This window comes from Synchiropus splendidus, chromosome 8 (genome assembly GCF_027744825.2).
Source record: "Synchiropus splendidus isolate RoL2022-P1 chromosome 8, RoL_Sspl_1.0, whole genome shotgun sequence".
Classification (NCBI taxonomy): Eukaryota; Metazoa; Chordata; class Actinopteri; order Syngnathiformes; family Callionymidae; genus Synchiropus; species Synchiropus splendidus.
The window spans coordinates 16,984,119-17,007,205 of record NC_071341.1 but is presented as its reverse complement, the minus strand read 5'-3'; the positions used below and the strand labels follow the sequence as shown (position 1 = coordinate 17,007,205).

The following is a 23,087-nucleotide window of genomic DNA, read 5'->3' as shown; positions in this document are numbered from 1 at the left end:
ATTTGAGATGGTGTTGTTGAGTAGCCACAGACTCACTCGGTCAAGTCAGGTCCAAGTAAATTTCTAGTACTGAGTTGACCACAACAACGACTTGGAAGTCAGCCAGCTGAGGACCTCCGACATGGAGGTCCGGACCCCAACCCCTGCACTAGAGAGAGCTCCTTCTGAGTTTTAAACAATAACCAAATCTTTTAAACAAACAGGTTTTATTGAGTGTAAAACAAAGAAAAGATGAAAGAGGAACATTTGATGGCTCAGTTGGGTCCGAAGAAGTCGACCACTCCATTTCCTTTACGGCCATCGAAGAAGAAGAAGTTTCGGTGTGGAGCGTCTCTCTGGGAGAGAGCCTGCAGAGAGGAGTGAGAGATGGATCAGTTGGAGTCCAAAACGTTACTTCCCGGTCGACGTCCGATGCAGTCCTCGACAGTTTCAAGTGTCAGCGTCCAGAGGGTTCTAGGACTGGTGGCACCAGGATCTTGCCAGAATCTAGTCAGTGTAGATCATACTGGCTGAGGATCAGCTACTCGAGGTCACACCCCGTGGGTCAAAGTATCTCTGGGTTTTGTTCTCGAGAGGGAACGATGACCAGTGAGCTGAGCCAGAGGACCAAGTCTGACCTGAGTTTAAAGACTAGCAAGTGAGAAACTCCCAGTCTCTGTGCAGCTGCTTCCTCTAGAAGCCAGTAGGACCGAGGGTAAGATCTAGTGCTTGCCTCTCGTCTGGAGGTGTCTGTTGAGAGAGGAGTCTGGCTGCCCTCCCCACCCCCCTACCCGATACAAAAGAGCTCACAGAAGCTAAGAGCTCCAGTCTTGGAGGTGAGTTTGGGTCTTGAGTGAAGACCACTTCACCCGACGTGACCGAGGAAGATTACCGCTAGTTTCATCATCTCCGGGGCGTCGACAGAGAAACACGCATTCAGGTCAACATCAGAAAACATCCCTTTTCCTGCGCTCTGGTGCGTCACAGGTGAATATTTCATGTGAGAGCGTTTGAGGTTTCAAACCCAGGGTCGGGAGAAGAAGTCGGCACGGGTGGCGTCGGTCAGAGTCAGAACTTCAGAGCTGTACCTTGACGATCTCCTGCCCCAGCACTCCTCCCACCACGGCGCACACCGGAGACATCTCCGAGAAGCAGAAGCTGAGAACAGAAAACTATATTTAGCTGTGCGACTCGACACAGGGTGGGCTCATCGCAGGGTGGAAACTCGCTGCCGCTAATGTGCTGACGCATCAAAAAAGCACGGAGGATGAAAAAGTTTGATCGTGGAATCTGTTTAACATTTTTAACCACAGCACTTCCTCTGCTCGCGGGTGCTCATCCTGAATGTTGAGGACTGTATGTGAGTGTGTCTCTCAGCTTCCTCCTGCAGATCTGATCATGTTTTGTCGCGCAACCAAACATGATCCCCGAACCCAAGGTGATTCAGTCAATTGCCAAATGCTACAATAAACATGTTTGCCCTCAAAAAACCTACCTGATGAAGTCGTCGCTCAGCAGGTCGCCACGCAGAGACAGCGTCTCCAGGACGTCGTCACGGATTTGCTTCAACAGTTTGCTGTCTTCAGGGAAAGCCTGGGGGTCGGGGTCGCGACCTTTGTCTGTACGAAACTTCAACAAGACTGTGGAGACAAAGAAACTCGTGAGCAGAGGACAGAAGACATAATAACACTGAAACACACTCTGTTCTCTGAGATCGCCGAGGTCCGACCTCTGGACCAAAGAACTTTCATGTTTGGCCTATAGTTCTCGACAGCACGTGTTAGCACCTTGACTTGTGTTGGACCATGAAGGTTGGAGATGCCAGGATGAAGACGGGACCATGAGGAGGACAGGTGAGAGCAAGGAGGACGACCATCAAGATTTCGTCATTATTTAAGAAACCTGGTGTAGAACCAACTCAGAACCAAGTCAGAAATATAATGCAGTCATCAGCAATGGTGAACCGGTCCAGACAAGAAACCTCCTGGTGTCAGAAGTAGGTTGGCAATTGAAACTGTGTACAGTAGCAAGAGTGTCGGAAGATGAACCGGAGCACCCTCGTAACGTTGGCCAAATTCTGGAGAGGTGAACTTGACTCCGACTTGTTGACAAACCCTGGGTCAGATCCTCCCTCGTACATTCTGCTAAAGAAGGTCTGACCCAACACCTCGCACCTCAGTATTTTCCACAAGCGTGTTTGATCCTTCTGTCTTCCGTTGAAGATTCATTTTCATCTCAAGCGCACGGAAAGCAGATAAGATCAGTGTGGATGAGGCATGTCTGAATAAATCACACACAAACCAAAGTTTGCCCACAAAACCTCCTGTTGTACTTAAATCACAGCAGCCCACGTTCTTTTCCACACACACGCAGTAGAATCAAACACTGCTGCCACACTGACCCACCGAGATCAGACACACCCACATTTGAATCAGACATTTCCTTCCTCTTTCACGTGGAAAATGTGATCGTACCTTGAGATCAAAATGTTTGCCAGTATCACAGACCAGTCTGTCAGTCAAAGTACTGCAAGTATTCACCCAAGTAAAACATTTTAGAGCACAAACGTGAACAAAATACAGAGTGAAAGAGTGAGAGATTGTGGCTCCTCCACTGGAAGCACACCACCGACGACACTCGAGAGACGGGTTGAGCAAAGTTTGGGGACAAAAACAGTGACGATTTAAGCATCAAAGGATGTGATCGGAAGAACAAATCAGTGTGTGTATGACCAGCGGCACGTCGGCACTCAGTCCTGATGATCACGCCACACGTCAAATGCCCACCACCATTTGAAGACACGACTCATTAGAGAACAAAACACTGCACTGTTGTTCATGCTGATGCCTATTGGTCCAGAATATGGCGGTGAACAATGTCTCCATGTTGGTCACACCACACTGGCCTAGATGTTGGCAGCTTCGGTCGGAGGTGACCAAGAGACAAGTCTCAGAATGGACTAACTCCTCAGGCAATGGGGCTTGGGCTTGATGGGCCGACCTCAAACATGACCGAGGCCTGACCTTGACATCACCTTCTCTGGCTTTGTGTGGCACCTTTTCAGAATGTAGTTTATGGGTAGTGAGTTCCATGAAGTTCAGTTAACCCACGTGTCATTTACCTCTGTGTGGGCAGCAACACTCCCATCACTCTAGTTCACACATTCAAGTGTTTCAGCGGAGATCAGCAGAAATCAGGTCCCAAGCATGAAGCATGGAGTGAAAGCCAGACCATGAACCAGAATACTGAGCCTTCAGTTCCACACATGAATACGAGTATGAACCTCTGCCTTAGCAACTCTGACAACAGCTCAACCTCACCAAAGTTGACCAGATTTTACACTTTCATTCCATCAACTTAGCACCTTCACATCTATGCCAGCTACTAGGGCAACAGGCAGAGGACGACTGGGACATGTCTCCTGACGCACTATAACTGACACCTCGAGACAATTCACAGTCAACAACCGACCTCTTTTTGGACAGTGGGAGGAAACCAGAGTGCACAACTAGACCCTTGCATGTTCAGTCCTGAACAACTTACACCGCATCACATCCACTGCAGCAAGCGCTATTTAACAATCCCTCAGTGTCAGGTTTACTTTGGCCTCTCTGGGCATCACAGTGCATGGTATTTTAAAGAAGTGATTTTGCTGCCAGCCTGCACCGCCTGAGGTTTTTGAACACAGAAATCAAGCAGCGATATTCAACAATCACAGAGACAGGAAGGCAGCGAGGCAAGAGGAAGAGCTGCTTCCTCATCGCTCTGCCAAAACAACAACCGCAAGATCTTTTTTTAGAACCATAAAAGGTCTTCAAGTGCTTTATTTATGTTTGACTTAATGACTCCCATAAGACTCCCGAGACTTCCTCCATCAGATCGACCCAAGTTAATGGACAGAACATCTCAGGGTGACAGCATTTTTAGTGTCATGTTCATCCTGGTCAGTGCAGTCACGTTTCTGGTAAGAACAACCTGTTGGTGACAGCGAAGAACATCCTCTAGTTCCTCATACACAGACTCGTCACCAACGAGCAAGTTGTTTCTGGGACTTCATATCTAACGCTCCAGAAATCTTCTCCTTGATGAACATCAAGATTCATCCCCTCCACGTTGCGGCAGTGATGATGAAGGCTCTCATCTCCTCACCTCGGGCTTATAGTTCAGAGATACTCTTCACCTACAACGCTGTCACTGGTTTAGTGGCGACAGCACACGTACACCCTGACACTCCCTTTGTGGATCTAAAATCTATTCCAATTTGAAGTCAAAGGGAAGCGGTGACAAGAAGACTGAAGCTGGTGGCTTCTAACTGAAGAGATTGTCTAAAAGTTCTAAATTTGCCCACCGAAGCGAGTTAAAGGCCGTTTCCTGTCCTTGTTGTCTTGTGGTGTAGGTGTTGTGCCGCTCTGCTCGCCTCACATGACCGCTCATGGACGTCTGTGATGGAAACTGGTTCTTGTGGTGAGCAGGAGGAGGAGGAAGGTGGGGCAGGTGATGAGAGGACAATATCTAAACGTGACCTCAATGAACTAAACTCATCCGTCCGTCAGCTCATGTTGATCAGGCTGGGTCGCAGGGGCAGCAGCAAGCGTAAAGAGGCCCAGAGTCCCTCTGTCTCTCTGGAATACTGTTGTAAATGTGGGAAAAACAAACTATAGCAGTGGGTGATGCTCTGCGTGTCTAGAGTCTGGTCTCCCCTTCATCCTTTCTGGGCCTCTAAAACATCCATCATGGCAGTCAGCACTACATTAGTGCCGTTGACGTCCAATGCAATGAAAAAAAAAAAAAAGAAAGTAAATGGTACCGTGGAGCAGGAAGTAGTCCACTGGAGTTTTCTTCAGGGCAGCTTTGGCCTTCTCGCTCGTCCAGTCCACCTCCAGCGCTTCCTTCAGTGAGCAGAAGCTGGACGTCTGTGTGAGTTCAGAGGACAGAACCAGTCAGTGGTGAGAAGGAGGAAGGAGAAGGAGACCCAGTTTCAGGTGTTTGTGACGCAGCTCAGAGACAACAGGTTGAAACAAACTTCAGATTCATGCCGAACCTACACAGACTTGGACTCACCTTCTTCACCATGGTAGTTTCATTGGGATCCACTTTGGCCTTCTTCGCCTCGGGGCCATCGCTGGAGTCAGCGGAGGGTTTGACCAGTTTCGGCTTCTCCCTGACACCATTTTAGGAGGCGTGAGCATAAAGCAGCAGTACATGTCGAGCCCAGGATGCTCAGGGTGACTCGTCCTCACTTACTCCACATAGTTGTGCTCCTTCCCCAGATTGCAGAACATGTAACCATAGTAACCGTAGACGTCTCCGCAGAAGACCTTGATGTTTCGCTGAGAGCAGAGCTGGTCGACTCGCACCATCAGGTCTCTGGAGCAGCCCGTCAGACACACCTGCCAGAGGAACAGAGAGATGTGTTGAAGAGGAGTAATGTGTTGTTTTTCTTGATGACAAAACTTTTGTGACTAGCAGACACCTCACTCACCTAAGGATAAAAACAAAACTGTGTTAGAGTAGATCCACTGCTCCCCACAGAGAGGACAGTCGAGGTTGTTGGGATGCCACCAGAACTAAAGGTGTCCAAATGGGAGGAGGCCCGGGTCAGATGGAGACAAGACAATGTCTTACAGTCTGCTTCGTCACTGCAGCTGCTGGCCCTGCGACCTTCTACAAGAAAATCTATTTTCTGTCAGCTGGGGTCTTAAGTCCTCGCAAGAACCTTCTTAAGACATCTTTGTTGTTTCAGCTCCTCCACCTCCAAAACAAGGAGCCGCCAACACGCGTGTCAGCTGACCTTTGCGGCACCAGGACACTTTTGCTGAACGTCTGTTCACATGAGGACCGCCCGCCCTGGCAGCGGATTAAAGGCAGGGGCAGTCTTTATCAGACAGACACCACCCCCCCAGCCTTTCACAGCGGTCCCGCCTCAGACGGAGCGTCCCACTAACATCGTGTCCTCGCTTCACTCCCGTCAGACTTCAATCCCACCGTCCACTCCCCCTCCTCTCACCGACCCGCACGTCGCAGCCCCAGAGGGAGAAGAGCGGCGATCAGACACAAAGAAATGAACGGAGGGAATCTTCAAAAGCAGTCTGGCCTACAGCAGAGTGCAGCTGAGATCCAGACGCTGAGAGAGAAGATGCTGATCCTGCAGCATGTCGTCACTGCTCGAGAACAAGACGACCGGGTCTAGTTTTTAATCCTTCATTGTTGGACAGTTTGAACTTCATCACTGGTCTGGCACCTCACTCCCACCAGGAGAATCTCCATCCCTCACTAGTGTGATCTAATATCAGCAGACCTGTCAATCAATGAATGAATGGAGATCCCAGAGTGGATCACACAGGACACACTGGCCACTGCTCCCGGCCAGTAAAGACCAAACACAGCAGCAGTAGAGGTGTGGTCTCACTACCTTGTTGTTCTGTCAAATGTAACACAATAATGCTCACCGCATCAAACTGTAGGAAGAACTCATCGGGCTTGTCCTCGATTTTGTCAGCGTCAGCGTGCACCTCCACCATCGGATTCAGGTTCTGAGCTCTCTCCAGCGAGGCTCGGGCTCGGTTCTGGCCCTGGCTGGTGACCGGAACCAGGAACTGAGCTCGACATGACTCTTCAGTCACCTAGGGAAAACAGAGGCATCAACAATGGCATGGAGACTTTAATCACCACACCTTAATTAAAGCTCAGTTTAAAAAAAAAAAAAAAGAAGTACTGACAAAACATTCATGCCAAATTCGAAATCTCGCGGCGCCATCTGGTGGACTGGCGCGGTGCTACAACAACTTTCAAACCCAAGATATTATTTTCCCCATCGCGGCGATAACGATGTTGTCTATTCCACTACAAATCTGCACGCGATGAATTAGACGACAGGCTGTATGAACATAGGTGGTTCAAGATCGACTCATGATGGATGAAGAATGGACGACCAAAAAAATATACCACAGTAACCAGTGCCACATTTTTAAAGTGCTTCAGACATCACTTGTCACACTCCTCAATCACCATCCAGTATCCTGCTGAACCTGTCACAGGCCAGAAGAGACTGCAACGAATTACAGAGCAGCATATTAACTGTCGACCTACATCCCTTCATCACCAGGTTGAACAATCCCTTTACTATCCCACTATGGAGTGGAAAAGTGCACAAACTTGTGTTGTGGCGCTGAAGTTTTCAGATTTGTTTTCGCTTTGTTAAAAAAGAAAGAAGAGAGAAGAAAAAGAGTAAAAAAATGTGTGTTTATGTTTCTCTATAATTAGAACATCTCAGCTTCTTAATTTTTTTTTAAATTTTAATAACACAAATCCACTGGTGTTTACATACATGTATTTTGTGTGTGTGTGCGCGCATATATAGATAGATGGATAGATAGATATTAGTAATTATTAAAAACTGAGTACATAACATGCAGTTATTTGTAATACAGGTGAATAATGGCTGTGGGGTAAATGGCCTGGTTGGTTACTGTATGCATCCAAGTATTCACATGAACGAACGCCCTCTCAGTCTGGCGCTTTAAACAGGCGGTCTCGGTATATGCATCTGTTTGTACCTGTTCATGATCCAACAAGGTGAGTCCCTTAACTCCAGCCAGGATGAGGTTTTTGGCAACTTCAGCTCCCAAGCCCCCCAAACCAGCCAGAAGCACCCGAGACCCCCGCAACCTGCAGAACATACAGGCTTCATGGGGTGACGTTGAACACGTGATCGTTCTGTCCTCAAGCATCAACAAGTGAACGGTTCCTTGATTCTGAGACGAAACGCTTGGACACCAAGAAGCTGTGACCGACTCCATCGAACCGAACTCACCTCTTCTGTGCATCTAAGCCCCATAGCCGAATCTGACGGTCGTACTGAGCAGCCTCCTCCTCGCTGATGACCGTGTCCTCCTTACCGATCGGACTGATCATTTCAGTTGATCCAGAGACGGGAATCATAGTAAAGAAAAAGAATCAAATGATCGCCAACTGTGTTCAAATGCGGCAGAGCCCCGCTGAATGAGCGCGAAGTGATGACGTCAATTACGAGCGAACATTTCAGATATTCGTATTCTTGCGATTTTCGTTTAATTTCTAGCCACATAACATTCACAATTGTGATTTCATTTCATCTCATCTAATTTTTCGCCTTTAAAAACAGGCGAAATATCGATTAAGGTTTCTCGAAAATACCCGGATGTTGTATCTTTTGTTTAGACATTCAAGCAAACAAACACGAATATATCGTCTAATTTACGAACAAGGACGCACCATTCGTTGTATTATGTTACGGACGTTACTGGTGCAAAATATTAGTTGTAATGTCCTTTTTTATTGCACCAGTTTACCTTCATCTTTAAGCGAAGCTGTGGGCACGCTTCCCCCCGGGTATGGACCTAAGGCACTGTCACTGGCTCGCTAAAGTAGCTCAGGTAATCGCAGTCAGATCAGTAATAAAAACAATGCAACAGCTGTTTTTGCAATCAAGTGAAACAAAACTATACACATATTTTAGCTGTATGATAATTACATTTTCCATGACTCCCAGAACTACTTTTTAGTTTGTTTAGCGCTCCTTTCGATAATTGTGTGCCGTTCAAGAAAATTAAATGTGAGTAGCTCACCATTTGGGTTCTGCTGGAAATGGAATAATCTTCCTCCATCCCTTATGATGTGACATTATTGACATGTTGACTTTCATTAATCATAAACGAACTGTTGACGTTCAAACCTCCCTCATCACAAATGACAAAGGGAGATCAAGAGGCGTATTGTATAGTTATATGACGCCACAAGATTATTTTAACTAAAGCATATGCAATAAAGAAATTTTATTCTATAAAAGAACTGATGGCGCTTCTCACTGATTCTTTGATCATGGACATCTGAGCTGCACCCGCCAACAGTCACGAGGTTTGTTCTTTGCTATGTGATCAGGGGCAATTGCCGCGGGTCTTCTTTTTATACCATAATGGTTGGTTTGCACGTGAACCTGCGAGTCAAAACCCAGGGACTTTTGTCCTCCTCTTCGGCAATTTCCGTGAGTAAGCGCTCATGTTAAGTGACGTCACCTTCGTGTAATCCCACCCACTTTTCCTATGTTGAAGACAGTCGGCCATTTTGAGTAGATCAGTCGTCATTTCACATCGCCACAATAGGACGGGGAACGTCAGGACTCAATTTCATCTAATTTCTCTTACAACTGTTGTGGAGAATTGCCTACTATGAGCTGAAACTTCCTAAAATCAAAAACTGTAGGTCCTAGTGAAGTGACGCACAAGTAGTTCCTAGCGTCGAGTTGCAATTTTTTGTACCTCAATGTCGGTGAGGAAATGGCTGTGGAAAGCATGACTGTCCATCCAAACTCCCCAACTACCAACCACGAACACAACAGTCTCCTGACTGACGAAAGGTCGAGTAATTCTACAGTCATTTATATGAAATATTTATCCTGTGCTTTTACACAAAAGCCTGGGATTCGTTTTCTTTTTTTTTCTCCTGCATTCGGGATTAAACTTGTCTCTCTGGAGTACGGAGGTAACGAACGCCATGATGACACGACAGAGCCACTGTGAGGCTAAAACACCCAGGACAACTCTTCTTTCCCCGTATATCACCATATTACCTCACTTTAACTACAACTCTCGACAATCGATCCCTGTCGATGAAAGTACCGAGGTGAAAACGAGACATTTCTGACCTCCGGAATCGCAAATTCTAACTCGTCGAATCCTACTTCTTTAACTCATGTTAATGTGCTTATTAACTAACGATTGCTTGGCAGGTAAATTCAAACTGGCCGTTGTATTTGCTCGTTAACCGAACCGAGCGATTGACGTTTTAACGTTGGGCCTAGTCTGAGCTAACATTAGCTCGCTAACGTTAGCCGTAGATATGTGTGTTAACGCTAACCTGCTCAGAGCATGTCGACGACGTCCTTCTATAGTTATCATGCACCTGGTTGTCCTGAGGGTCTTCCGAGTAGTGTCTGTTAAGGTTTGACAAATGATCGAAAAGCAGAAAACGTGGGCCAAATTGTTCCATTTTTAAAAAATAATCTCCACCTTACTGATCATTATAACCGTAACATTGCGACATCGCTCGTTTTCTCTACTGGAATCATGTAGTTTTGTTAATAACACACTGATATAACTTATTACATCTTAATAGATGGCTAACATACGTTAATCACAGTGGGACAGTAAGTAAGACCCCCAAAATGTTAACGCAGTTGGAACGTTTCCCAGGTCAAACAACAGAAGCCCACTTTCCTAGTTATCAAATGTATTCTCTCTTGCCCAGTATCTTAAATGCAAATGGTCTGTTGGAGTGAAATGTGTTGGTCATTGTAGCTGTTAGGCTCCTATTTTATTTCACCAAGGTCGATGATGGGATATTCACTGAGCTGATTGTGTTGTTTACCTTCGTGCATGACTAAGTGACTTTGTTGAGATAATCTTTTCTTTTTCGAGTTTCCAAAAAAATTAGCAGGCTTGAGAGTTTTGGTGTCTTGTCACCCAGTGGAGATGCAAGTCCCATGTTGGTTGTGTTTGAGGCCTTTTTTTGGCAGGAGTTGGTGAGATCAAACTATTAGCGTATGAATTTAAGGTGTTCTGTGTCCTTAGAAAACATTTCAGATTTTTTTCGCCCGAGAGTGGTTTTAAGTTTGGTTGATTCTTTGTTGTACAGTAGTTTCAGTCCTAAAATTCATCACCATACAGGGTGTCCATGGAGTCTTTACCTTTAACAAAAGTGATGAGCAATCTTGATCACATTTGTTCCCATGCATCAAAGATTGAATCACATGGCACACTGGCAATGATAAAGAAAGGTGACACGTCAGGACATAACTAATACAAATTATTATTGGATTTAGTCGATTAACACTAATCCTTGTCCTGGTTTGTTAGTTTTTTTTCCATTCGCCTTTACTACAAATGTTGAATGGTCAAGCAACGTGGTGGACTCCCTTTAAGGTTGAATCTATTTTACTTCAAGGGAATGATTAGATGGACTATGCTTAAGTTTGGACTGATGTGGAGTAATGTTTAAAGTACTGACGCTCGTATCTGAGCTGCCCTCTGGACCTGTCAGCTGTTCTGCTCGTAGAAAGTCATGTTTTAATTTGGTTCAGTAGCTAAAACTGCTGCTTACATGAGAGAATCAATTCAGTCAATAATTTCAGTGATATGGCCGATCTACTTTTTCCTTATCTCCAAGTAATGTTTTGATTTTGTTGCCATGGTTCAGCATCCAGACGGGGTGCCGACTCTAATGCGTCTTCCCATGGTAACGTGGAGAGAGCTGTGTGTCGACACCTGATGCTGGGAGATCCAAGCTCACCAGACTGATATATAATTTGGGTAAAATGAGAACTACTTGACAAAGCTACTACTTGATTGCATGCCATACCAGTGGAATTTTCAAAACAGTTGCCTGCCAGATATCCATGTGGGAAAGGTGTCGTTCAAAGACAGCTGGACCAGTCGCAGGAGCTTGACTTCAAGTTGTTGCGAATGTGAAGGGCTTCAAATCTGGAACCAGGCTGCCCACTCCAGCAGAAAAAAAGGATCATGGCTCAGACACGATTAATCATTGATCTCTTGTGTTTGTTTTTATCTGGAAAAAGGGTCATCCCAACTTTTTTTTAATCTCCGTCCTTGTTTTTTTTAGGCCCAGAAACCGTATGATCAAGTCTCTAGTCACTTGTTTTTCAGCAATGACTCTTCAGTGCTCTAAATATTTGTGACAAAATGTTTTCACTTCATGACGTTTGTTGATGTACAGTGAATTTGACTTTTAACTTGAAAATGTTGTGATGATCACAGGCCAGAAGATGGAGAGCTGGAGGAGGGCGAATTGGAGGATGATGGAGGAGAACTAGAGGAGGAAACAGGTGGAGGCGGAGAACCGGCTGCAGCAGGAGGCGATGGAGGAGACGGGGCTGGTGCTGGTGCTGACCCGGGTGGGGAAGGAGACGGCGAGAGGCAGCGACGAAGCAAAGAGCGCCATGCCAGCAGCGGCTCTGACGAAGAGAGAGCCCACCGCCGCAAGAGGAAGAGAAAGAAAGAGAAAGAACGAGAGCGGGAGAAGCGCAGGGCAAAGAAGAAGCGCAAGTCAAAACACAAAGTAAGGATGTATTCACTGAACAAACACACACGAGGACAAAAATGATCGTTAAAATATGACCAACGCATTCCTCACCTGAACCGGAGTTCTGTCTAAACTAAACAATTTTTGTTTTTACTAAACAAAGGAGATAAAACATTGTATTTTGCTGCTGTGCTGCTTGGAGCATTTCCTACTCTTAAAGAGGCTTCTGCTGTGGCCCATAACAACATGCCTTAAACCGATGAACTGTGAACTGTTGAAGCAATGTGAATCAAACCTTTCCACACAGCGGCACGCTTCGTCTGACGATGACCATTCGGACTACAGCGATGACTCGGACTACTCACCTAGTGAGAAGAGGAAGTACAGAGAGTACAGCCCCCAATATCCCCCATCTGTAAGTACCAGCCTGACCTTTTAGTGTTGTACATATTTTTCACTTGAATTGATATGGAACCCTCCTTTCAGTCTCACAGCGGATATGGCGGCTCAAAGAAAGCCAGCTACATGAAGATGGACAAGCAGAGCTATGGTGGCTATGATGACTATGAGGAGGATAACTATGAAGGAGAGGAGGAGGAGGATATGGGTGATGAAGAATATGATGACTTCACTAAGGAGCTTAACCAGTACCGTAAAGCCAAGGAGGGGGGAGGAGGTCGCGGCGGTCGAGGTGAGCTGCTCACTTGATGGTCCTGAAATCATGACAGATGAAGGTTCTTTCAAAAGTGCATGGTCTTGGGTGCTCAAATAATAGTTCAACAAATTTGAGTGATCAGCTTTGTTAGGTCAGTGTGATCTGTTCATACCTGATACCGAGTGCAGACGTTCACTTGGATTTATCTTGATATTTTCAGATGACAAGTTTATAAATACAGGCTTTGGTCAGTCAGATTCAAGCTCCAGATTCTGCATGTTTGTCAGCTCAAGAAAGGTGAAGAAGTTCCAGCTGTGTGAGTCATGTTGTCATGTAAAAACAGGGGAGGCTGAGATTGACTGTCAGTTGTTGTTTTAAGCGTCTGTGCTGGAGAGAGGTGGCTTATTTGTCTGTTCGTCAGCAGGGTTGAGAGGACGCATGAAGAACATGAGAGGCCGTGGGGGCATGAGAGGGAGGGGGAGAGGTCGAGGAGGAAGCAGAGGAAGAGGAGGACGAGGAGGAAAAATGGGTGGAGACGATGATGGCGATGGATACGGGGAAGATATGGAGGTACGATCTGGGCCACGTCAACACAAGTGTTGCCCCTACACTCCACGCTAACATCGAATGCGATTCACAGTACCCCGACGACGATTACGACCACATGGGAGAAGACGATTATGACGACTATTCGAAGGAGCTCAGTCACTATAAGAAGTCAAGAGGTCGAGGTCAGTTCTTCTGTCTCTGTCCGTCTCCTGTTAGTTCTTAGACCAACAGTCTTCTGTTGTCCTCCAGGTGGCAGAGGCAATCGCATGAGAGGCCGGGGTAAGGGAGGCCGTGGCATGATCCGGGGAAAGCTGAGGAACCGAGGGAGAGGAAGAGGGGACATGGGGAACGATGACGACAACATGGGAGACATGGACAACGGGGTGAGTTATAGTCAGATAAGAATGTTTGTTTCTGACGGTATGTGATGCTCATTGTGTACCTCTTGACTCAGGATGGAATTGGGGACTCTGGCCCAGGCATGGGACGGAGGTCTGAAAAGGACAAGAAGGGGAAGGCCATCTGCAAGTACTACATAGAGGGGCGGTGCACCTGGGTGAGACTTTTTAAACACACGCATCAGCCATGAAACACAGGTGCAGGGTGTTTGACCTCATGTTTCAGTGGACCTGACCTCCGACGTTCTAACATTGTGATGAATGTCCTGTAAACTTGGCAGTCCTATATATTTCAGTGTCAGATGTGACCTTTCTGTAGACAAGAAAACAACCTTCAGAGTGGGAACTTTTGGTGATGGTGCCAGCTCAATGTAAACACTGTTTGATTCTTCCTTTCTACCGACCACCAGGGAGAGCACTGCAACTTCAGCCACGACATCGAGTTGCCCAAGAAGAAGGAGCTGTGCAAGTTCTACATCACTGGATACTGTGCCCGAGCGGACCACTGCCCCTACATGCATGATATCCTTCACTTCTGAATCTCCAAGTCTTTGGATGTGTGGCTCAGAAAGTTGTTCCGTCAAACTGAATATTTATTTCTACCTTAACTCTTCTCTTACGTGAATTTCCCTGCAAGCTGTTCCACACGACAGGAAACTGCGTCAATGGCGACGAGTGCATGTTCTCACACGACACGCTCAACGATGACACACAAGAGCTGCTCAGCAAGGTACGACCAGGAGGACCAACACTGAAGAGTGCTCTTTTTCCTGCAACCTTGATATGGCATCACACATAAAGTGGCTTTCATGTCATCATGAGCAACTTGCCTGGTTGTCATTCAAACTGTAGATTTGTTTTTGCACCAGATTTGTCTTAAAAGAATGTTCAACAACTTATATTTACACTTCAGCTGTCATTTTCAGACCCAGAGGGCGCACTATTTTTTCTTTCCAATTATGATCTGAATTCTGATTCCTCAGATGACTGGGTAGACCTAGCACCGCCAAATGACTTAATATGCTCCTGCATGCCTGCTCCTCTGATGAGTCAGCAGTTAGTGACACTGTGATGCTCTTTGTCTGTGAAGATGCTGGCGGAAGATGCCGAAGCAGGAGCGGAAGATGAGAAGGAGGTGGAGGAGCTGAAGAAGCAGGGGATCAACCCGCTCCCTAAACCCCCTCCCGGGGTCGGCCTCCTCCCAACCCCTCCCAGACCAGCTCCCATGGACAACAACATGGCACCGGTGGAGTACGGAGGCAGTCCACCTATGGACTTTGGGGGTCCCCCTCCACCAAACCATGTACAGATCCCCCCTGGGCCTGGTCCAGTTCCTGTGCCCAACCCCTGCCCTGGCCCTCCTCCTCCTCTTGGTCCTGAGGAAGGAAGTCCCTATCAAGAAGGATCCCCAAATCCCCATGGTCAGGCTGGTGCTGGAGGGGGTGCAGGGAGGAAGATCCCCTCTTTGTTTGAGATCAAGGTACAGCCAACTGGACAGCTCGCCCAGAAACTGGCTGTCAGGTGTGTATTGAGACAAGAAACTCTTCTTTGAGGCTTGTGATAGTATATATCTAACATGACCTACGCTTCTCCTCACAGGGGCCAGACCCCGAGTGGCCCTCAGACTCAAACCGCAGCACCGAGTGCCCCTGGTGCTCCGCCTCCTAGCTTCCCGCCTCCAGGCATGGTGACTCCAGATGGAGCTCCAAACATGGGCCCTGGAGACCTGCCTCCTGGTTCCACTTCTGCAGGTGGAAACTTCTACAACAACTTCTACAACCAGGACGGCGCGGCCATGGAGGGAGTGGTGGAGGAAGGTGCGGTAGTCATGCTTCAGAAATGTGTCTCCCGTGAGTGACCGAGGACTGACAGGTGTGTGTGGTGTTCCCCATAGGTGAGAGCTTCCAAGATGAGAGAGGAGGGCCTGGGAAGTTCAACCAGTCGGGTCCCCAAGAGGCGACGTCGGCTAACGGACCGCCTGCCGGTCAGGGAGGATTATCAGTGCCTGACTTCCTGCCTCCAGCTCAGCGTGTTCTCTTCATGAGGATCCAGCAGAAGCAGCAGGAGGAGGAGGAGAGAGCTCGCAGGATGGCTGAGGGAGGATCAGAGAAGAGCCGAGAAGCTGAAGGTAAATCTGTCCCTCGCGTAGTGTTCATCACCAGGATTTCAGTCAAGAGTTCAAACTGTTCGTCATAGAGATGCTGTGGGCTTCACAAAGTAGAAACTAGTTTGAGCGTCAATACTCGATTATCAACATCACAAAGTTAACTTAACTTGTTCCCTCTTCCAGGCGACTCTGGGAACTGGTACTCCAGTGAAGATGAGGATGGAGGCGGGAGTGTGACGTCCATCCTGAAGACTCTTCGTCAGCAGGTTCCTCAAAAGTCTGACGGCCCACCGACCGACCCTCGTCTTCACAAGGCCGTCGCTGCTGCTGCTAACTCTTCAGCCCGCCCTGCTGACCCCCGCCTGGCACGGGACCCTCGACTTGCCCGCGCCGCAGAATTGGCCCAAAGCTCTGACTCCTCGTCCGGTCCACCAGCAGATCCGCGCTTGGCCCGGCTCGCCGCCTCTTCCACTGGCTCCAACTTACCTGCGGCGAAACCTGAACCACCACTCATCTACAAGCCCCCGCCGCTCACAGCCCCGGCCCCCGAAGAGGAGGAAACGGAGCGGGTTCTGAGGGACAAGCCCGTCCCCATTCCCCTGGACCCCCTCATGGGCATGGCGCTGAGAGACCCGCGATCCCAGCTGCAGCAGTTCAGCCATATCAAGAAAGATATTCTTCTCCACATGCCAGCCTTCTCCAAAACCATCACCTGGTCGCCCGAGGACCTGCTCCCTCTTCCCATCCCCAAACAGGACTTCCTTCCTCTCCCACCAGGCATCCCCACAGTCGCCTCCCTCGACCCGCGACTGTCTCGCGCCCAGCCACAGCACAACCCTCCTCCTCTCTCCAAGCCCTCACCTCCTCTTCTTCCTACTCCCTCCCAAGACGTCCCTGCTCCGGCCTCCTCATCCTCCTCCCTCCCGGACTTTGAACTGCTCTCTCGTATTCTTAAGACAGTTGGTTCCAGCCCGTCCCAGGCCCCCTCACCTCCTCTCTTACCCACACCCACTCCACCTTTGTCTCTGCTGAGCACCCCCCCACCAGTTCTTTCTGCTGCAGTCGATAAGCCCGTGGACCCCAGAATGGCTCGTAAAGCTCCTGTGGATCCTCGATTACAGCCGCACAAGTCTGCCCTCAAGCAGCCATCAGAACCGCCACCGCCTCCTCTCTCCTCTGCTCCATCTGTGAAGCCTTCAAGTTCCCCACCCGCCATCGCACCTTACGACCCACGTGTCCTGTCAGCAGGGGGAGCAGGTCGTGGCGTGGGTCCGGTGGCAGCGGGGGGTACCAGTGTTCTGAGTGGCATCAGCTTGTATGACCCACGGACTAAAAAGCCCGGCAGTCCCAGCAGCAACGGCGGCTCAAACAACTCCCCCAACTCATCCGGATCGGAATCCAAATCCGGCGACGTCTCCTCAAGTAAACCCAAAACCAAGGAGCCGCTGTTTGTTCGCAAGTCTGCTCTGGACCAACCGGACCTGGAAAAAAGTTCAGAGCAGGGGACGGACAGGTACAACAGCTACAACAGGCCCCGACCCAAACCTGCACCGTCACCCAACTCCACTGCCCAAGGAGCTGCCGGTGGAGCTGCTGCGGCCAGTGGTCAGGGTGGTGCTGGAGGCTCAGGTGAGCCTGGCGTCCACGCTCTCCCGGTGTCCTCACTCTTTGGTGTCGTGAAGCAGGCGTCCAAACCAGGCGGAACCAGCAGCCCATTCGGAGGCAACAGCCCAGCGCAGACGGAGCAGACCACAGCAGAGCAGGACAACGCCTCACTGAAGGACGTTTTCAAGGGCTTCGACCCCACAGCCTCGCCCTTCTGTCAGTGACGCCTGCGAGCCGCTTTTAAGTGATTCAGGCAGTGACAGGTGTGTCGCCTGACTTTTGGAAGGTTCAAAATATTTTAAAGAAGTTATTGATGTATAGAAATGTATCTTTTTCATCTCAATGTTTGATGAAAACGTTTATGTTCTACCAACCCGTTCGACCAGAGTTCTGGGAGTTGAATCATATTTCCACCCGCAGTTCCTCAGCCGACCACTCCTCTTGTTTAGTCACAATCCTTCTTTTTTTTGTATTTATTTTTCTACTCCGTCACACTGTCAGAGTGAGTGTTCTTAAAGTTTCTTATAGGCTGGTGAATGTTCATGCTCGATTTCAGTCGCTCTTCTGGTTCCGCCCGAATCGTCGTCTCACTCGTGCTGCACAGAGACCGAGTCACGAGGCTCGACCTCTGACACTGGTGCCTTCTCAGAGAAGCTCCGTGTGCCCGAGGCTGATGGACCTCTCTCTGCTGCAGCTTCAGTGATGTGGCAGTGAGACAATCAGAACCAGACTTGGACCTGAACCTGCTGCTTTGACTGTGTGTCCTCACTGTTAATCATCACATCTAAATCAAAGTGTATATTTCCCTCGATGGCCTTCTGTTAGTGCACCAGCAGCTCTGGTCTCTGATACTCCAACTGAAATAGTTTCTTTATCACCAATAAATCAGGCTCATCATCTCCCAGCTGACTGTCTTTTGTAAAAATGTTGATCATTTTAATTTATTTTTTATATTGGCCATGGAAGGGAGGTCTTTATTTGCTCCCTGCTCTCCTCGGCCTGCAACAATGTGATAAAAGGAGAAAGGCATATTTTTTTATTTGTGTATAAAGAGCTGGCAGAGTCGGTGAGGTGAAGCTGTTCTTCTCTCCTTTATTGTAAAGTTGTTGTTTCTGTCCTGAACGATTGCTTGACTGCTTTCTTGGAGGGTTGTCGCTCTTCCATCTGTACACTGGGTGACGACGTCTAAAAGTATTTAAATAAAGTTGATGCATTATCAACCTGTTAAGATTGCCGGGTGTGTTTGTCTCAGATGTGTTCAGAACTGGAATGGATGAAGATTAGGATTAACGTTCGACATGATGTGGTGGTTGACTTTCTGTTGAATTAATGAATTAAACTTGTATTTATATGCATTTTTTAATTCAGTTATACAACTCTAAAGAATTAGATCTAATCCAATCTAGGGTCTTACAGCGTGCAGGGAAAAGTCAGGCCACTAGAGGGCCACCCATTCCTTGCCGTCGACCGTATCCGGGATGAGCGGGAAAGACAGAAGCTTGTCCAGTGGTGGACGGTCGTTGAAGAGGACATACATAAAATTAAATAAATCAGGTTGCAGGGGGAAATAGTTCATAGAAACAAACAAAGAATATATGCTGCCATAAAAGTTAAGACATAAATTTGTCATAAAATATGCTAAAATTAAACAAAGTGAATAAATGTGGAACCATAGTTTATGTACACGCAAGATTGAAGAAATGAGACTGACGTCTATGTTAAAAACATTAATACTTATTCGGTCGGTTCCACCGCTATGGGCTGTAATAGTTAAATCTTATTTTGTTGTTGTTGTTGTTCTCAACAACTTGAGGATCACAACCTTCCAAATATTTATGATCCAGTCACACGATTGACCATTGGTGACGTCATAAGAGAGGGGGTCTTCCATCTGGGCCCAGCGTAACATGAGGACCACAGAAACGGCCTGAGATCGTCCCCAGCTATTTTGGGGTTCCTGGCTCTGATCAGGATTAACTTGCCTGTGACACGCCGCCTTTGTGATCCCTGTTGTGACTCACTTCCTGTCGGCCCCTCCCATCCTGCATCACTGGCTCCAGGAAGACCAGCTATTCATCCAGCGTCTCTGAGGTTTTGCTATCTCACACAATCGGCCCTGAACTACTGTCATTCATCACTAACAGTTTTCTCAAGTGGCGACGAGGCGATTGTGCAACTGCGCCGTCAACAAGAATTATTTGGCTTTAAATCTGACCCTTTCAGAGCACATTATCACAGATCTTAAGTCATTCTTTAGTCTTCAGAGACTCGCAGTTTCATGGCCAGTGAGGACCCCAGAAACCTCCCCCCACTGTGTTTGCCTCAAGTCAGTTCTGGGCTCAAGGACGGTCCACACATTCCTGGTCACCCTGCAGTGTTTAGGCCTCCACCCTGAGCAAAATAAAACTTCTTGTCTGCGCAGGACACATTTTTAAAACACACTTCTACTTCCAAAAGATGGACCTGATCTTGGTCCAGGGAAGTCGGACTCAACAGGCATTTCTAGCATCCCAGTCCTCAGATCACCACCAGAGTTACATGAGTTTAGAAGTGACCTGAGTATTCATGTTTCTTTCCAGAGACATGGTGGGAATCTCTAATCTGATGTCAGGCTGCGATGAATCTGTCATACGCTGTCGTCTACAGTCACGTACCGTCACACCTCGGCCGTGTCGCAACAAGGTGTCATGACTGCCGCCTGAAAGAGACGCTGGCTGACTCACTTTCGTTGTGGTCAGACGGATTGCGTTAGCATCCGAGTCTTTGACTGGAAATCAGGTCAGAACTCCAGATCATTTTCAAAATCATTTAATCCCACATCAACTTCCTGGTCGACACAGGAATTAGCAACAACAACGTGAGACTAGCCGCAGCACGTCGGCCTTGAGTGTGACTCAGGTGTCGGTTCTTGAGAATTTTGACCTGGATATTTTCCTGCTGATGAAACAATCTTGAACTTGAGGAAGATGAGCTGTGATGGTGCAAGACAGTCACGTTTTCAGATTGAACTAGCTAAAGACAGTAAAACTTGAAGACAGTGGGAGCATAGTTTGGAACCTGTGACACAGAACATAACTTAGGACTCCTCAGAGTGAGTCCCACATGAAGTGTTCCTCTTTTCTGTGACCACTGTCAGCGAGACTCTCACCTGAATAGCCATCTGAACGTGCACCAAGACGTTAGCATCACGTCTTTCATCCTGTAATTCATGTTTGTACTGTGACAAGCCGAGTGTGGGACTAAGAACACATATCTAATGCAGGATCCAAGGCTTTGGCACCGGTTCAGAAGCTTCCATGGACCAGTGTCAGTGGTACGTGTCTCAATCCTTTGCTAAGATGCGAGTTTCCCTCATATTTTTTACTCAATATTGCTGTCTGACTTTAACTTCATCGACACCCACAACGCATCTTTGACCCCCTCCTCCTTTACTGGACTTAATAATAAGTGACTGAACTGGCCTGCGTAGAAGTGAGTTTCTTTCCCAGCATCCTTTGTGGTTTGTGTGAATCTTTCATGGCTAATCAGCTTAGCTGCTACCTGTGGTGAGCGTATATTTAGAAGACCTGATCCTCTTAACTGGAGGACTTGCGGTGGATTTGGAGAGTGGAGGCATGTCAGCTGCAGTCCTGTCGGAAGCCTGTGGGGGGCGCTGTGTCCGGACCTCGTCTTGACCACATGGCGCATCGCTCAGGGTGGAGTATTAGGCTGTAAACGTTTATTTCCACTGTGTCCAGAGAGTATGACACGATGACAGACGGTTTACAAGCTCTTGCCTGCAAGACCCAGACGAGCACTTCAACCACATCACAGTCTGTTTAGTCCTTAACAGACCAGAGAGCTTGTTTTCAAAAGAGACAGCCATGAGTTCAAGAACACTTGAGTCAGTTATTGGGACCACTGTCCAGACTTGGAGGCTCAGCACATGAATATGACACATGGATTTTTGAAGGTCCAGTTGAAGGAAACATTGTCCATTTGGGGGGTACAAGAGGTGGTGGGGGGGTCTGGTGTGGGACTATCAGATGGAGGTCCTTCAACTGGTGGCTGCCATCACAGCTGGCCTGATCTGGACCAGAGTGAACAGCGGTCTAGCACATTTCCTCACCTGACTGAGACTGAGACCTGGACTTGGTCGTCGAGTCCCAGACTAGTTCAGTTCTGCCTTCTGGCTCGGGTCTTTTCTAAAGTCAATCCATCCACGAAGAACCATCCTGAGGATCACCATGGCCTCAGACTTGGGACCCATGTCATGTATCAGTCCCGCTGTGACCTTCATCTTTGCTTGACCTGCTTCCCATCCAGGATTCCAAATATTCCGATCCCTCTTGAGGAATGCCGGCGCATATTTAGTCTGTGTTCTTATCAGCGGTCAACCTTGAAGGGTTGAACATGCAGTAGCTTTGAGAGAACTGAAGTGTTGTGTTTGTGAGTACAGCAGTTCTGTAGTGAGTCGTGTCTTCCTCTGTTCCTCTTGATAACCGGCACTTCCTGTGGGTCCCGTCCCGGCACGACTTCCACCTTCCATCCCAGCCGGACCAGAAGTCCTCATGGTCGTTGTCCTGGCGCTGCTCCCTGTGAGGGACGTTCAGTTCCAGGACAAGTCTGCTCTCTTTGTGAGGCACAAGTGCGAATGTTCCCGTGGCCATGTGTGGGAATAAAGGATGAGAAAACAAGATGAATGGATGACTCTTCATGGAGGAGAGGAGCTGCTCTCCGACACGGTTGTGAGGATCTTCGTCCTGAGCTGCGCGCTAGTGAGCAGACATGGTTCCCCTCCAGTCTGGTGATGTTCCTCCCTCACGTTCTTCTGTCCCCCCTCAGCTCCTCCCTGCGGTGTTGGTGTTCAGTCCGAGTTTCTTGAGGGAGCCATTTCAGATGACGTCAGCAAACATGTCGCAGCGGTTCCTCTGTCGTTCCCACAGAGTCCAACATCAACATCCCAACTTCCTGTTGTGGAGAAAACCACGGGACAGATTTAAACCCGGCTGGCAGTGACCCAAACACTTTCTGTGAGGCTTGGAGACAAGGCTGAGCTGCAGCCTGATCTTCATCCTGTTGGAGAGTGGAAGAGCGTTCTGCTCTCATGTGAACGATGAGTCTGAGAATAAAGTTTAAAAAAAGGTATGAGTCAGACTCCATTTTTATTCATCATGTCTTCCCTCCTTTTCCATCTTGTCCACTTCCCTCAATCATCTCATTCAACAATCTCCACCGAACCCCATAACCAGCTTTTCCTCACCGCGTTGTTTCCATCATCCCTGGTCTTCCTCATCTCCATCCTTTCACCTCTCATTCTTCCTGTTCTCCTTCCTCTACCTTGCTTCCTTGTCTCCTTCCTCATGTATTTCCTTTTTCATTCACTTTCTTCATTACACTCTTCCCTCCATGCCTCCTTCAGTTATGGCCTTACTCTCCTTCCTCATTCCTATTTGTCTCCTTCCTTCCATCTCTCCTTATCATTCCTAGTAATCCTCATTTCCTCTTACTGGTCATCTCCTTCCTACTCATCTTCATCCTTCGTCGACTCCTCCCTACCTTCCTCATCTCCTTTCCACCTTGATCAAATTCAACTTCCTAACCTGCTTCCTTCCTCATTTCCCACCCCCTTGCTTATCTCATCCCTTCTTCTTTTCCTCCATCCTCATCTCCATCTCTCTTCATCTTCTCCTTCTTCAGCTTAGTTCACTTCAACTCCAGCAGCCTAAGTGGAAACACA

At 48.0% G+C, this 23,087-nt stretch overlaps 2 protein-coding genes across 8 annotated transcripts; one reads left to right on the top strand and one right to left on the bottom strand.

Annotated features, from left to right (window-relative positions):
* Nucleotides 1–200: 200 nt before the first annotated feature.
* On the bottom strand, nt 201–12,567 carry sae1 (SUMO1 activating enzyme subunit 1). Of its 5 annotated transcripts, none has more exons than XM_053872721.1 (10): nt 8,586–12,567; nt 7,793–7,885; nt 7,536–7,647; nt 6,429–6,602; nt 5,224–5,369; nt 5,041–5,140; nt 4,787–4,892; nt 1,475–1,619; nt 1,068–1,137; nt 201–347 (listed from the first exon to the last, which is right to left on the bottom strand). In XM_053872721.1, the coding sequence occupies exons 1-10, from the start codon at nt 8,660–8,662 to the stop codon at nt 255–257; spliced, it is 1,116 nt and encodes a 371-aa protein (XP_053728696.1). In that variant the 5' UTR covers nt 8,663–12,567; the 3' UTR covers nt 201–254. The 5 variants fall into 5 exon arrangements, with proteins under 5 accessions (XP_053728696.1, XP_053728697.1, XP_053728698.1 ...); XM_053872722.1 differs by having other exon boundaries at nt 9,874–12,567; XM_053872723.1 differs by having other exon boundaries at nt 7,793–12,566.
* Nucleotides 9,071–18,599, top strand: zc3h4 (zinc finger CCCH-type containing 4). 3 transcript variants are annotated; one of them, XM_053872718.1, is made up of 15 exons: nt 9,071–9,373; nt 11,790–12,090; nt 12,362–12,469; nt 12,541–12,745; nt 12,930–13,025; nt 13,134–13,279; nt 13,350–13,440; nt 13,508–13,641; nt 13,713–13,814; nt 14,067–14,178; nt 14,277–14,386; nt 14,747–15,177; nt 15,256–15,473; nt 15,551–15,784; nt 15,947–18,598. In XM_053872718.1, the coding sequence occupies exons 1-15, from the start codon at nt 9,294–9,296 to the stop codon at nt 17,590–17,592; spliced, it is 4,014 nt and encodes a 1,337-aa protein (XP_053728693.1). In that variant the 5' UTR covers nt 9,071–9,293; the 3' UTR covers nt 17,593–18,598. The 3 variants fall into 3 exon arrangements, with proteins under 3 accessions (XP_053728693.1, XP_053728695.1, XP_053728694.1); XM_053872719.1 differs by lacking the exon at nt 9,071–9,373 and adding an exon at nt 9,509–9,639 and having other exon boundaries at nt 15,947–18,599; XM_053872720.1 differs by lacking the exon at nt 12,930–13,025.
* Nucleotides 18,600–23,087: the final 4,488 nt, after the last annotated feature.

Coding starts and splice junctions, on each gene's coding strand:
- zc3h4 (XM_053872718.1), top strand. CDS start 9,294: ATGGCTGTGGAAAGCATGACTGTCCATCCAAACTCCCCAACTACCAAC. Junction 13,441..13,507: donor TAAGAAGTCAAGAGGTCGAG/GTCAGTTCTTCT, acceptor GTTGTCCTCCAG/GTGGCAGAGGCAATCGCATG. Junction 15,178..15,255: donor GCCCAGAAACTGGCTGTCAG/GTGTGTATTGAG, acceptor TTCTCCTCACAG/GGGCCAGACCCCGAGTGGCC.
- sae1 (XM_053872721.1), bottom strand. CDS start 8,662: ATGAAAGTCAACATGTCAATAATGTCACATCATAAGGGATGGAGGAAG. Junction 5,141..5,223: donor AAGGAGCACAACTATGTGGA/GTAAGTGAGGAC, acceptor AAATGGTGTCAG/GGAGAAGCCGAAACTGGTCA. Junction 1,620..4,786: donor GGACTACTTCCTGCTCCACG/GTACCATTTACT, acceptor TTGTCTCCACAG/TCTTGTTGAAGTTTCGTACA.